This window comes from Saimiri boliviensis, chromosome 9, assembly GCF_048565385.1.
Source record: "Saimiri boliviensis isolate mSaiBol1 chromosome 9, mSaiBol1.pri, whole genome shotgun sequence".
NCBI classification, from domain to species: Eukaryota; Metazoa; Chordata; class Mammalia; order Primates; family Cebidae; genus Saimiri; species Saimiri boliviensis.
The window spans coordinates 7,969,291-7,984,452 of NC_133457.1; the positions used below are offsets into that span (position 1 = coordinate 7,969,291).

At 36.6% G+C, this 15,162-nt stretch overlaps 1 protein-coding gene across 2 annotated transcripts in view; it reads right to left on the reverse strand.

The window, feature by feature from the left end:
* Nucleotides 1-15,162, reverse strand: part of PIK3R4 (phosphoinositide-3-kinase regulatory subunit 4) — a 70,663-nt gene that overhangs the window by 14,179 nt on the left and 41,322 nt on the right. For both annotated transcript variants that reach the window (XM_074405448.1, XM_010335820.3), the window contains 4 exons: nt 14,755-14,956; nt 13,102-13,289; nt 11,721-11,931; nt 7,894-8,059 (listed from right to left, as the gene is read on the reverse strand). In XM_074405448.1, the coding sequence (XP_074261549.1) occupies nt 7,894-8,059; nt 11,721-11,931; nt 13,102-13,289; nt 14,755-14,956 (767 nt within the window). The remainder of the gene's footprint in view (nt 1-7,893; nt 8,060-11,720; nt 11,932-13,101; nt 13,290-14,754; nt 14,957-15,162) is intronic.

The following is a 15,162-nucleotide window of genomic DNA, read 5'->3' on the forward strand; positions in this document are numbered from 1 at the left end:
TAAGTTATTTCTCCCATTCTGTAGGTTGTCTTTTCAGTTTCTTGATAAGAGTCCTTTGAGGCACAAAGGTTTATAACACTGATGAAGCCCCATTTGTCTGTTTTTACCTTTGTCACTTGTGCTTTTAATTTCTCAGAAATCCTTACCTAAACCATAGTCATGAAGATTTACATGCCTATGTTTTCTTCCAAAAGTTTTATGGTTTTAGTTCTTAAATTTAGTCTATGATTCATTTTGAGTAAGTCTATTGACATTCATCTTTTTCCATATGGAAATCCTGTATTCCCAGCACTATCTGTCCAAAAGGTCATTCTTTCTCCCACTGAATTATCCTGATACCTCTGCCAAAAAACAATGACCATAAACGTATTTCTACATATCAGTTCTACTCCATTGATGTGTATATCTAGAGTTAAGCCAGTACTACAGTCTTGATTTACTGCAGCTTTGTAGCAAGTTTTGAAATACAGAAGTATGGGTCCTTCAATTTGGTTATTTTCTTTCAAGATTGTTTTGGCTATTCTGAATCTCTTGTATTTCTTTATGGATTTAGGATCTGATAATCAATTTCAGCAAAAAAAAAAAAAAAAAAAAAAAGCGGGGGGCAGCTAGAAATTTCAGAAATTTCAGAGATGACATTGAATCTGTACATCAATTGAAAGGACTTCCATCTTAATGATACTAAGTATTCCATTCCATGAACATGGGGTTTATTTCCATTCATTTGAGTCTTCTTTAATGTCTTTCAATGATTTTTTGTATTTTTCAGTATACAAATCTTGTATTTTCTTGTGTAAAATTTATTCCCAAGTATTTTGTTCATTTTGATGCTACGGTAAATTGATGGGTTTCTTAAATTCACGTCTAGACTACTCATTGCTAGCATTTAGAAATGCAAGTGATTTTTATACAATTGTCTTGAATTCTGCAACTCTGTTGAACTTATTAGTTCTAGTAAGTTTTAAAAATAATTATTAATTACTGCTTATTCTCTATATACGTGATCATGCTGGCTAACAGAAATAGTTTTACTTTTTCCTTCCAATGTATATGCCTTTATTTTTCTTACCCAAATGTCCTGGCTAGAACCTCCAGTACAGTACTCAACTGGAATTGGCAAAAGTGGACAATTCTTGTCTAACTCTTCATCTTAGGGGGAAAGCTTTCAATTTTTTACCATTAAGTACAATGTTAGCTGTAGGGTTTTTTGTTGTAGATGGCCTTTATTCATTCTTTTCTATTACTTAACTGGTTTGTTGAGTTGGTTTTAATCATAAAATGATACTGGACTTTTGTCAAATATTTTCTGAATTTGTTGAGATGATCATTTGGTCTTTACCCTTTATTCTATTAATATGGAACAGTCATTAATTCATTTTCATATGTTAAACCAACCTTATATTCTAAAGATAAATTGTACTTGGTCATATTTTTTACATGTTGGATTCAGTTTACTATTATTTTGTTGCAGATTTTTATGCCTATATTAATTATGGATATTGGTTGATAGTTTTCTTATGAACTTTTTATCTGATTATAGTATTAGGTTGACATCTGCCTCAAAGAATGAGTTAAGAAGTATTCCCTCATTTATTTTTTGGAAGACTTTTTGAAGGATGAGCATTGCATTAGTCCCCTCTTATCCACAGTTTCACTTTCCCTGGTTTCAGTTACCTATGATCAACTGCACTCAGAAAATATTAGATGGAAATTCCAGAATAAACAATTCATGAGTTTTGAATTGTACACTATTCTAAGTAGTGTGATAAAATCTCACACTGTCCTGCTCCCTCCTGCCCAGGACTTGAATCATTCCTTTATCCTGCTGAATATATTACCTGCCCATTGGTCAGTTAGTCACTTAGTAGCTGTCCCAGTTATTAGACTGATAATCACAAGGAGGGTGAGTACAGAAAAGTAAGACATTTTGAGAAACAGAGACTCTATTCACATAAGTTTTATTAAAATACATTGTTTTAACTGTTCTGTTAGTGTTATTGATCTCTTACTGTCCCTAATTTAAAAATTAAACTTTATCACAGATATATACATATAGCAAAAACCACAGTATACATAAAGTTTGGTACTATCCAAGGTTTGGGGCATCCACTAGGGGTTCTTGGATCATATCCTCCACACACAAGGGAGAACTACTATAATTCTTTAAACCTTTAGTAGAATTCACCATGATACTATCTCAGCCTGGGCTTTGTGGGAGGTTTTTGGATTACTAATTTCTTTAATGTTATAGGTCTATTCAGATTTTATATTTCTTAAGTCATTTTCAGCAGCTTCTGTCTTTCTAGGAATTATTCCATTTCATCTAGTTTATCTAATTTGTTGGCATACAATTATTCACAGTATTCCCTTGACAGTATTCTTTTTTTATTTCCATCGCGTCAATAGCAATGTTCCCTCTTCAATTCCTGTTTTTAGTAATTTGAGTCCTTTTTCTTGATCATTATAGTAAAAGTATGCCAATTTTGTTGATCTTTACAAACAACCAATTTCTACCTTTGCTGATTTTTTTTTTCTATTCTCTATTTCATTTATTTCCTCTTTAGTCTTAATCATTCCTTTCTATTTGCTTTAAGTTTACTATTTTTCTAGTTTCTTAAGGTTAAATTACTAATTTGGGATCTTTTTTCTTTAATATAAATATTTACAGTAATAAATTTCCCTTTTAGCACTCCTCTAGATCCATTACTCAAGTTTTAGTATACTGTTCCCATTTTCATTCATCTCAAAGTATTTTCTAATTTCCTTTTGAAACACTGGATACTTAGCCATATGTTGTTTAATCTCCATGTATTTGAGAATTTCCCAACTTACTTTCTGTTACTGATACCTAGTTTCATTCCACTCTGGTTAGCAAACATACTTCATATGCTTTCAATCCTTTTAAATTTATTGAGGTTTGTAACCTAATATATGGTTAAATGTAGAAAAGATTCCATCTACACTTAAGGAAAATTCAAATTCTGCTGTTCCTGAGTGGAATATTCTACTGATATCAGTTCAATCTGGTTGCTTTGTAATGTTGCTCACATTTTCTATTTCTTTTCTGGTACTATGCTTAGTTTTTCTATCCATCTTGAAAATAAGCTATTAAAGGCTCCCACTATTATAACTGAATTATCTGTTTTTCCCTTCAATTCTGTCTTGTTTTTGCTTAGTTGTTTTTGGGGCTCTGTTAAGTATGTTTGTAATTGTTATGTCTTCCTGAGCTGATCCTTTTATCATTACAAAATGTCCTTGGTTGTCTCTAGGGACAATTTTTGTCTTAAAGTTTTTTTATCTGACATTAGTGACAATTCTCTGGAGATGGAGCTTTTGGGGAGTTCCAATGCCATTCTGACCTCTTCACTGGCTACTAAGGGGCTAGTTTTCATGGCTGTCATAGTTGTGAGGCTGTTTGTTTTCCAGACTACCACAGAGCTGGTAAAGGGGGGTGAGATTATGGTAAATTAAAGACCACATGGCTCACTGTTCTTATTGAGAGTCAGGTGATTTTCTTGAATCCACTTTGAATTGTTACAAGGATTCAGGCGATTTCCAAAGTTCTCAGAAAATTGACTTTGACAGTCTTTGCCACTATTCTCATTGCTTTATGGAAGAACAGATTTTTGGAGGCCCTTACTCTGCCATTCCAAAATAGAAACCCCATACGCTCTTCTTAAACCTAATTTTCAAAAACACAATTATCAATATGTTTCACTGATAACTGCTGCTGAACTTTTAGTTTGTTCCTAGTTTTTTATTATAAGAAAGGCAAACTGAACAGTCTTTAAATCTCTGAGTTTATTCTTAGTTGCTTCCTTAGGAGATGCACATCATAAAGGCTTGTGATACATGTATTGCCAAAAAAAAACCTCCAGGGAAGAGGTTATCAACTGCATTCCACCAGAGGGCATTGTATGAAAGTGCACCAGTGGTAATATGAGGTTTTCATGCTAGCAGAGTTTCTGTCTCATTTGAGAGAGGCCTAGATATACCTTTCTAAGTTTTCTCCTTCACTGTAGTTTGTCATATTAACTTAAATGGTTTCTTCTTTCCTTTTCTTGTCCCTCTCTTCCTGTTCCAAACATTCAATTTCTTAAGATTCAGATATCAGGCCTTTGTTGCCCTTCACATTCTCTTTACTTCATAGTCACTCAAAAACTTTGACTTTCTTTTTTTTAAATTTTTTTTGAGACAGAGTTTCACTCTGTTGCCAGGTTGGAGAGCAGTGGCGTGATCTCGGCTCACTGCAACTTCCGCTTCCCGGGTTCCAGGAATTAACCTGCCTTAGCCTCCCGAGTAGCTGGGACAACAGGCGTGTGCCACCATGCCCAGCTAATTTTTTTTTTTTTTTTTTTTGTATTTTTAGTAGAGATGGGGTTTCAAAATGTTGGTGAGGATGGTCTCAATATCTTGACCTCGTGATCCCTGCCTCAGCCTCCCAAAGTGCTGGGGTTACTGGCATGAGCCACCGTGCCCAGCCCCAAAACTCTGACTTTCAATACTACCTGGGACTCTAAAATGTATAACCCTAACACTGACAGTTTTCTTTTGTACCATTCATATTAAGTTTTCACTGTGACAGAACTCCACTTATTTTACTATCACCCCAATTTCAACAAATAACCAAATGCATCCATCTCCCCTAAAATTGAGAAGCTGAATGGGCCAGAAATAAGGTGGTATGAGAAGAAAACACAGAAAATATAATTTAGAATAGTATAAAGGAAGATGTTGAAAAATCTGTGTAAAAGTTTAGAAAAACAGCAATTTTTCAAGAACTAGTCCCAAAAGGACAAACTGAAAATTTAAATCAAGGAAAAAGAAAATGGCAGAGCCAAGATCTAGGTAGTGTAAATCACCAATCATAATTCAGTAAGAAAATCAGGACTGGGAACCGAATGGTTGACCAACATCATGCAAGGGGGAAACCTCTCTTAGTCAGAATGTACTAGTAACATTTCCTAAGAAAACACGTTTGTTTTGCTCTTCCTTCCCTGCCACCAGCTGTTCCCCACTTGGCTCTAGCAGTAGGAATTGCTTCCTTCTCCACTCACTAGTCAATAAAGGCATGTGATAAGGGCAAGACATTGCATTCTCTTACCCTCTTTCCCAAGCCAAGGCCCATGTCAGCCCACAAACAAGAGTGCAGGTGTTAAAGCAAAGCAAAAGAGTAGCTGCGTTTAGAGATCGATCCAATCTCCTAATCATACAGACTTACCAAATTCTATAAAGTCAGCTAAATTACCAAAATTTGGGTGATATTATCTGAAATGTGATACCAAAATACCACTCACTGTCCGAAGCATGACACTGGGATGCAGAAGATTTGACAATCACTTGAGAACTAACAAGCAGGGTTTTTGCAATTTATCATCCTAATAAAGGGGACAATGAATCCAACTGATAATGATAACAAAGAACTATTTGGAAAACAATTATCAGAAGAAGTACTTAAAATGCTAAGAATGAGCCCCATTTGGTGGCTCAAGCCCATAATTCCAGCACTTTGGGAAGCTGAGGTGGGCACATCACTTGAGGTCAGGAGTTCAAGACCAACCTGACCAACAATGACCACTCTGCTAAAAATACAATTAGCCAGGTGTGGTGGCATGCGCCTATAGTCCCAGCTACTCCAGAGGCTGAGACAGGAGAATCATTTGAATCCAGGAGGCAGAGGTTGCAGTGAGTCAAGACTGCACCACTGTACTCCAGCCTAGGCGACAGAGGGAGACTGTTTCTTAAAAAAAAGCTAAGAATGATGAGGAAAAAATCAACAGAATGGTAGTAACAGGGAAGAAGGGAGCAGAGATTTAAAAGAAAGGGATAGAATGGAACATCCTGGTATGATGGTCAAATTCCTTATCTTAGGAGTGATTCAGGATGCAGAGGTATTTTTTTGTCAGAACTCATGGAACAGTTCACTTAAGATCTGTGTACTTCACAGCATTCAAATTTTGTATCAAGAAGAAAAAAGAGCTATAAATATTAAAATCCTGTTAATGATGTGCACACTGAAGTTTTTAGAGGGCACATACTAATGTCTGCATCTTATTTTGAAATCATTAAAAATAAAAATGGGGCCAGGCAGTAGCTCGCACTTGTATCCCAACACTTTAGGAGACTTGAGAGGGAAGGATGTCTTTACGTCAGGAGTTCAAGATCAGCCTGGGCAATGTGGTGAGAACCCATTTCTCAAATAAGAATTTTTTTAAATTAGCTGGGTGTGGTGGCATGCACCTGTAGTCCTAGTTACCTGGGAGGCTGAGGCAAGAGGACAGCTTGAAGCCCAGGAGTTCAAGGTTACAGTGAGCTATGATCAGGCCACTGCATTCTAGCCCGGGCAAGAGTGAGACCCTGTCTCTAAAAAATAAAATAAAATTTTAAATTTTAAAGACTAGATTAATGGGAGGTGGATAAATAGTTGTAAAACATAGCAAATACAGTAAAATCATTAAGTATAGAGTCTAGGTGGCAAGTACATGGATGTTAACTGTGAAACACTTTCAACTTTGCTCATAGATTTGAAAATTTTACAGTAAAATGTTGACCAAAAAAATTGCTACATGGACCTAGGATTTTTTTACTTCTTTTAAAATTATGTTCTGACCAAATACAACACTATGAGAGAATGAGGAAAAACACAATAATTAAGCATAGTGTAAAAATACAGAGCCAATCAGCGCAAACTCTTATCAGGCTGGTAGGTAAAAAGTAAACTTTTAAATTATTTTAGTTATCAAAGATATTTTGCTGTTTTATGATTTTGTGGTCAATGAACTTATAACAAGAAAAGAACCAGTGATTCCCCACATCTTTTTACATAGATGAGATTCAATTCTGATTTCTAGTAGCTTTCTTTCCAGACCAGACTAGGCAAAGAACAAGAATATGATAGAACCAATAGAGAAAGAGAGAAATAGTAAGGAGGACAAACTGCAAATCAGATAGGGACATATTTAAAAAGTTGTAGAAGTCTAAAATACTTCTCATAATCACATTTATCAAAATCACATCCTGCATATTTAAAGTCTTAGGGATTTGAAATCATAAATTATCTCCTTGCCCACAGCAGTGGGGCAATGGGACACTGTTTTCCTTATATCATCATGGAATGATAGCCATTCCATCATTTTTTTTTACTTTTCTCAGGAGAAAAGTATTTTTCCCACTACCAAGCCACCACCTCTTGCCTGATTATGTAACAGTCTCCTAACTGCATCTGCCCTGCTCCTCTTCAGTCTATTCTCAACATAACAGCCAGAGTAATTCTGTGACAACTTAACCCAGATCATATCTCTCCTCCACTTAGAACTCTTCAAAGCCTCCCCACCTAACTCAGAGTCAAAGTGAAAGTCCTTTACAACAGCCTACAACGCCCTATCTAATTGGCCCCTCTTACTCCTCCATCTTGCTCACTCCGCTCCAGTCACAAAGACCTTTCTACTGTTCCTCAACCATGCCAAACACATTTCTTCCTCAGGGCCTTTCAAATGCCTGTTTCCTCTACCTGGCATGTTCTTCCACAAGATATCCACAAAGCTTTCGCTCACTTTTTTTCAAGTCCTTCCTCAAATATCATTTTCTCTATGAAGCCTTCTCTGGTTAATTCATTTAAAATTCTACGCTACCCCACCTGTACTGAATTTCCTCTCTTTCCTGCTATATGTTTTACCACATTTTTTTTTAACCACCAACACATTAGATGTTTTACTTATACTTTCATTGTCTCTCACTTTCCACTAGAAGGTAAGCTCCACAGAAGAGAGATTTTTGTCCATTTATCATTGCTGTATGCCTGGTACCCAAAACAGTGGTTTTTATAGAGTAAGCACTCAATAAACATTTGTTGACTTGAATTGATGAACTGATCCATTCCTGAGCATACAGTACCTGGTAGTGGTGGTCTTCCCCTCCATCTTTTGACTGTTCCAGATTTTCACTGTGCCATCATTTGAACATGTGGCAAAAAGTGAGTGTTCATCAGAGACTCTAATTCGATTCACAGCAGATTTATGCTCATGAAGATGGGCAACTAACAGCCCCTTAGGACGCCATCCTAAGGAAAAGCAAAGGAAGTACCATAAACTATAGTTTACAGATACACTCTCCCTATCACCCCCAGTTACAATAACCAACAACCAGCTTGAAAACAATCATAAGAACTAAAATATTTAAAAGTTCCAGTAGTTAGCCAATAAAGAGTGGTCTACTGGACCATGACAGATATTATTTACTGAGACATCAATTTAGCAATTAAGTGTTGCTTTAATAACTTCAGAAAGGCAGCACCTGGGGCTCTTCTCCAGTATCTGAGAAGACAAAGCAGTTACCTGAAAATAAAAGCACAGGGGTACCTGCTACCTCTGAAATCTCTGACTACTGACTCAGCAGCATGGGGTAATGATTACCCTAGTCTAGAGAAACTGAGCACTAGAAGGCCCAGTCCCACCATACATAAAAGTGATACCTTGAGCTACTCATTTAAACTCTCTGACCTTTAATTTCCTAAATGTAAAATGAGGGTCACATTACTTAACCAAAAGGAGACTATCTGGACAAATGAGATGTATACAAGAGTCTAATATTATCCCTAGCTTACAGCAAATACCTAAATTTTGGTTGATTCTCTTTTTACCTGAAATCATTTATTCTATGGTATAAACACATTGGTATAAATGGTATTATAAATTACAGCCTCAGACGTTTATGGACTTTCCAGTATTTTGACATCTATAACCTATGTTTTCTTATGTATATTCTTTTTGAGTATGATTAGTTTCCTCTATAATGAATTACACATTCCCTGGGGTCACAGAAACTATGTCTTATCCATTCATGATTCATTCACAGTACCTAACACAGGTACTGTCATCAACGTTTGATAGCTTCTTCTGTATTAAGTATAACAGTTTGTTATAGTTAATACCAGATGATTTTAAAATAAAACAGAAAGCTATGCTAAACAGTATACTGTACTGGGAATCAGCACTGTGCCAACCAGAGCGGTGATAGTGTCAATTTTAGAAATAATTTCTTTTCAAGAAACAAAAATGAAACTAAAACCACCGCCAAACTGAGTTTAAGGGGAAAAAAACAAACAAACAAACAAAAAAAAAAAACGTTTTCCCTTAGATCTCTGGCTCATATGTGTGAGAACAGGAGCTAAATGTGATCTTTAACAATATGCTATATTTGAAAGTGATCAGCCGGGCGCGGTGGCTCAAGCCTGTAATCCCAGCACTTTGGGAGGCCGAGGCGGGTGGATCACAAGGTCAAGAGATCGAGACCATCCTGGTCAACATGGTGAAACCCCGTCTCTACTAAAAAATACAAAAAAAAATAGCTGGGCATGGTGGTGCGTGCCTATAATCCCAGCTACTCAGGAGGCTGAGGCAGGAGAATTGCCTGAACCCAGGAGGCGGAGGTTGCGGTGAGCCGAGATCGCGCCATTGCACTCCAGCCTGGGTGACAAGAGCGAAACTCCGTCTCAAAAAAAAAAAAAAAAAAAAAAAAAAAGAAAGTGATCAAAAACACTTTGTCATGAAGTCTAATAATCTACCAGGCTGGGCTGAACATTTCCCTCTAGAGAAATCAATTCACACAACTACTGAACTGTAGAAAGAAAAAAATCAAGAGTCCAACAGTCACTGCACATTTCTTGAGCTACAAAATTTGACATCTTTTCTGTGATTTACTAAATAAAATGCGTTACTCTACTAAGTATAATATGCCACTTATAAAGACAGACTCCATCATAAAATACAGTAGACAGTTTGTGATCAATTTTTTATTTTTTTATTTTTATTTTTTGTGAGACAGAGTTTCGCTCTTGTTACCCAGGCTGGAGTGCAATGGCGTGATCTCGGCTCACCACAACCTCCGCCCCCTGGGTTCAGGCAATTCTCCTGCCTCAGCCTCCTGAGTAGCTGGGATTACAGGCATGCGCCACCATGCCCAGCTAATTTTTTGTATTTTTAGTAGAGACGGGGTTTCACCATGTTGACCTGGATGGTCTCGATCTCTTGACCTTGTGATCCGCCCACCTCGGCCTCCCAAAGTGCTGGGATTACAGGCTTGAGCCACCGCGCCCGGCTTACTTTTTTTTTTTTTTTTTTGAGATGGAGTCTCACTCTGTGGCCAGGCTGGAGTGCAGTGGCACGATCTCGGATCCCTGCAACCTCCAACTCCACAGTTCAAGTGATTCTCCTGCCTCAGCCTCCCAAGTAGATAGGACTAAAGGCACTGTACCACCATACCCTGCTAATTTTTGTATTTTTAGTAGAGACAGGGTTTCACCATGTGAGCCAGGATGGCCTCAATCTCTTGACCTCATGATCTGCCTGCCTCAGCCTCCCAAAGTGCTGGGAATACAAAAATGAGCCACCGTGCCCAGCTAACTTTGTACTGTTTTTAAAGTAGGGCTAGTATATAATATTGATTCATATCACAAAAACCGTTTATACATTTAAAAAATTCCAAAATATTTATTTTCAAAAGAAAATTTATGCTACTAACGATGCTACTTGCCACTTAACAGTATCTTCCAAATCTTTAAATCACTGACATCTAGCAGCAATTTCCCAAGTCCGTATCAGTAGCCCATGGGATTTCACATGATTTGTTACTATCTATATATAAGCACACTATGCATCTTCTCAATTTCAACTTTTATCATTAAAATGTAGGCACAGAAACTCAAAAATATTTCTACATCCACAAATCTGGTATCAAAGTCTAGCTCTGCTACATTACACTAGGCAAGTCTGTTGAGATAAATGAGTCAAATTTTCATTTGAAGTATCTCTAAATGGCTTTTTAGCCTTAACAGAATATAGGAGTGTTTTCCTCAAATTTGTAATGCTGATCATCATTAAGGGGTAGGGCTAGAAGTGATGCTGTTTTCTTTTTATTTATTTACTTTGTTGTTGTTGTTGTTATTAAAACAGTCTTGCTCTGTCACTCGGCTGGATTTTATGATTATTATTATTATTAAAATGGAGTCTTGCTCTGTCACTCTGGCTGGAATGTAGTGGCGTGATATTGGGTCACTGCAACCTCCACCTCCCGGGTTCAAGCAATTCTCCTGCCTCAGCCTCCCAAATAGCTGGTATCAAAGGCGTATGTCACCATGCCTGGCTAATTTTTGTATTTTTAGTAGAGACGGGATTTCACCATGTTAGCCAGGCTGGTCTCGAACTCCTGACCTCAGGTGATCCGCCCACCTCAGCCTCCCAAAGTGCTGGGATTACAGGTGTGAGCCACCACCCCGGCCTGTTTTCTTTTTAAAAATACTCATCATTTTCTAAATTTTCTAACTTTTTCTTAAATAATATTAATGAAAGTATATTAAACCCTCCAGAAATTAAAAGCAGAAATTTGGTGTCAAAGAAGCCAGACCTTCAAATGAGAAAGTGGCAAGACATTAAGCAGGTAAAACCTCATACTATAAATAGAAAAAATGAAGTACAGATAGGCTAAATTATTAAGTAACTGGCCTAAATGTGACTTTGCCAGTTGCTTCCACAGCTAAAAAGATCCAAACTCCACAAATAATAACAAGATTTCTTACTTACTGCTTTTTCCTCTGGGTTTCTCAAATAATATTTTTTTGTTCTTACGTCTTTTGTCTGGCAGTTAAGTATTCATTTCCTCCATTAGATTCTAGCCGTAAGCACCTAGCCTAGACTAACAACTACCTTGATCAATGGAACTTTTACCTGGTGGTGGTGGTTTACTCTCCCATTCAGCATTTTCCATCATCTGCTTAGCTATTCTCTCAGCATTGCACTGCTCCCGCTTCTGTTGAATGAGTTGCTGAAGTTCAGTTTTACAAGTTGTGATCCGAATCTGATAGGTGGATGGTAAGATTGTACTACTTAAAACCGGTATTACTGGTTTCTTATTTTGGACAGTTGTTACTTCTGGAACCTACAAAACAAATAGAATTCTAAGTATTTATTTCATAAGAAAAGTGTATTTGAAGATAAAAGTGTACTCACGTTTTTATTTATGTACTGTAACAGCTTTTTGTCCTCATCAATATACCAATTTTAAAATCCATTTAAATACATTTACATTTTATCAATAAAAAACCTAGTTAACATGAAGTTTAATGACAAATGCTACACTTCCAAACCTCTGCATCTATATATATGTAAAATGACTGCACAAAAATAACATTAAACAAAAATTCTCATTAATTTAAGTGAAAAGAAGAAATGAAATTTCAATTTAATCTGGTTCAATTAATATTTTTTATTTAAGGTATGGCTGGCTAGGAAAGAGCTGCATTCAGTTACAAACTTATTTCAAATATAGATGCTCCTGGATTTACAATGGCATTACATCCCAATAAGCCCATCATAAGTTGAAAATATCATTAAGTTGAAAATACATTTAATACACCCAACTACTGAACATCACACCTTAGCCTTGCCTAGCTAAAACATGCTTAGAATCCTTACATTAGCCAACAGTTGGGCAAATTATCTAACACAAGGCCTATTTTATAATAAAGTGTGAATACCTCACATAACTTACTGAAATTTGTACTGAATACAAAAAATGGGATTGTTATATGGGTACCAGAAGTACAGTTTCTACTAAATGCGTATCACTATTACACCATATAAAGTCAAAAAATCCTATATATATAAAGTCGAACCATCATTAAGTCAGGAATGGTCTGTACATGAAAAGCATCATGACATTTATCACACATAGGAAACTTGGGACTTCTTCCCAGAAGTATTTTTGCTATTTTATAAATATGGCTATGTTATACTGGAGGAAGAAAAAAAAAGATCTAAAATGTTCACTGCAGCCTAATTATAATCACAGTTCATAATGTCTTCAATCCACAATTTCAGATCACTTTATTGGCAAGTACTCTAAAATGAGATCTTTCTAGTACTTTCAATAACTAGATTTCCTTCTCACTATAAAATTAAAGATAAACCTGTCTTAGAAAGAAATATATCCTCCCTAAAAGACAAGTCACCATATTGATTTTTCCACTATAGTACACAGCCTTTAAACATCCAAATTAGCAAAACAGGGTTCAAAGACATTAGAAGGACTACTGATGGGTGACAGTACCTGTGGAGAAGTTGACAAAGGGACACAAATGCCAGCAGAAGACTCAGAACGAGGAGGCTTCCCAGTCTGAATCACTTCCTGGTCACTCCCTTTAGGTAGGGCCTGTGGAACGTTTGGTGGTTCCAGTGACCCAAACATGCTTTTCCATTCTTCATTTACATTTGAGTCTTGTTTTACATGTTTTCTAGCTATGAAAATATTCAGAATAGTTAGTCTGAAGGTAGCCTTTCAAACATTACGTGCTTTTATTGCCTTTGGAGGGAACAGGAGAGGGCGTGGGAACAGTAATACATTTCATATCCTATTTGTTCCTTAAGATTTCTAATTTATTCATATTCATATATCAACTCATTAACTCTCACTTCATCTCTAGGGCAGATGGAACAGATGTGCTTCCAATGGTGTTAATAATAAGACCTAATTACTTCCTAGTTTCCCAAGGCCAGCTCAATTTCAAATAACCACTACATCTAAAGTAGCGAATAGTAAGAAAATGGCATCTGTTTTAATTTGCATTTATAAAATTATTTACCTTTCATATATGTGCATTCCATTCTATCAGTTACCTGTTCCTATACTTCATTTTTCCTCCTGGCTTGCTTTCTCTTATTAATTTGTACACTTTATGTATTATGGATATAAATCATTAAAACTTAAGTTACAAATACTTTTTCTCAAATTTGGCAATTGGAAGTTTATTTTAAATATAATTCATTAGCTGCCTTCAAAATTTAATGCTAGAAGAGGAAATTTTAAAGGCATTTAATTGGCAGTGTATAAATATGCAAAAAGGGTATGTACAAGATCTTAAAAAACTTCATACAATCAATGTCAATGTCACAAGAGATCACAGTTTCAAATCTGAAGACTGCAAATGATTAAGTCTTACCTGGTCTCCACTCTTTTGTATTTCATTGTTAACAGCAAACGTCTCTTTTTTTAAAAAATTCATTGGGTATTACCTACTAATAAGAAACTAGAAAACTTGATACAATTTTACATAGACTATTGTTCTTTGGTTGCTGGTTAAAGGATTAAAAAATAGAATTTCAGCCTTGCACAGTGGCTCACGCCTGTAATCCCAGCACTTTGGGAGGCCGATGTGGGCAGATCACCTGAGGTGAGTAGTTCAAGACCAGTCTGACCAACATGAAGAAACCCCGTCTCTACTAAAAAATACAAAATCAGCTGGGCGTGGTCGCACATGCCTGTAATCCTAGCTACTCGGGAGGCTGAGGCAGGAGAATCGCTTGAACTAAGAAGGCAGAGGTTGTGGTGAACCGAGATCGTGCCATTGCACTCCAGCCTGGGCAACAAGAGTGAAACTCCATCTCAAAAAAAAAAAATAGAATTTCATCTTCAATCATACACCTCACGGTGACAATGTGATTTTACTGTAAAAGTAGAGCTTTAGAATCAGACCTTGGTTTGTCACATACAGAGCTGTGATTCTGCAAGTTACTTAATCTCATAACTGTTAGTTCTCTTCCCCACTTTTCCTCCCCAAAATCTGCCTGCTAAGTAATGGAGTCATTTGAAAGTTCTTTATCTGTGAAGTGGGGCTTCTTTTCACGTTATTAATTAGCTAAAAACCAGTCTTAGGAAATAACAAGTAATAACAAGCTACACATACACACAAACAAGCATACGAACCCCGTTTGTCATCTGGTTCTTGTTTGGTTTTAACGAGATCAACTTGTCTCCCAGTTATGCCTAAAGCTGCCAAGTCAATTACACCTTTCTGACTACTATCATGAAGATGGCTCTGATCCACTATATTGGCCTTTGCTTTATTAGATTTCAACATGAAGTCTTTCAGTGCCAGAAGCTTGTCTTCCTCTTCCTCTGTCATTCCCTAAAACCAAATAAAACCATATGTTTTAGTGTATTCTCACAAGTAATAAAAACAGGCTGCAGAATGACTAACAACTAGTGGGACAAATCACCCGATTTAAAACTGAGAGAGTCAGAAGGGTGAAACAACCAAGGGCAAGTGAAAAACAAAGTAACAATACAGAATGACACGTCACTACTAAGATCGACCAGAACACTCCACTAGGG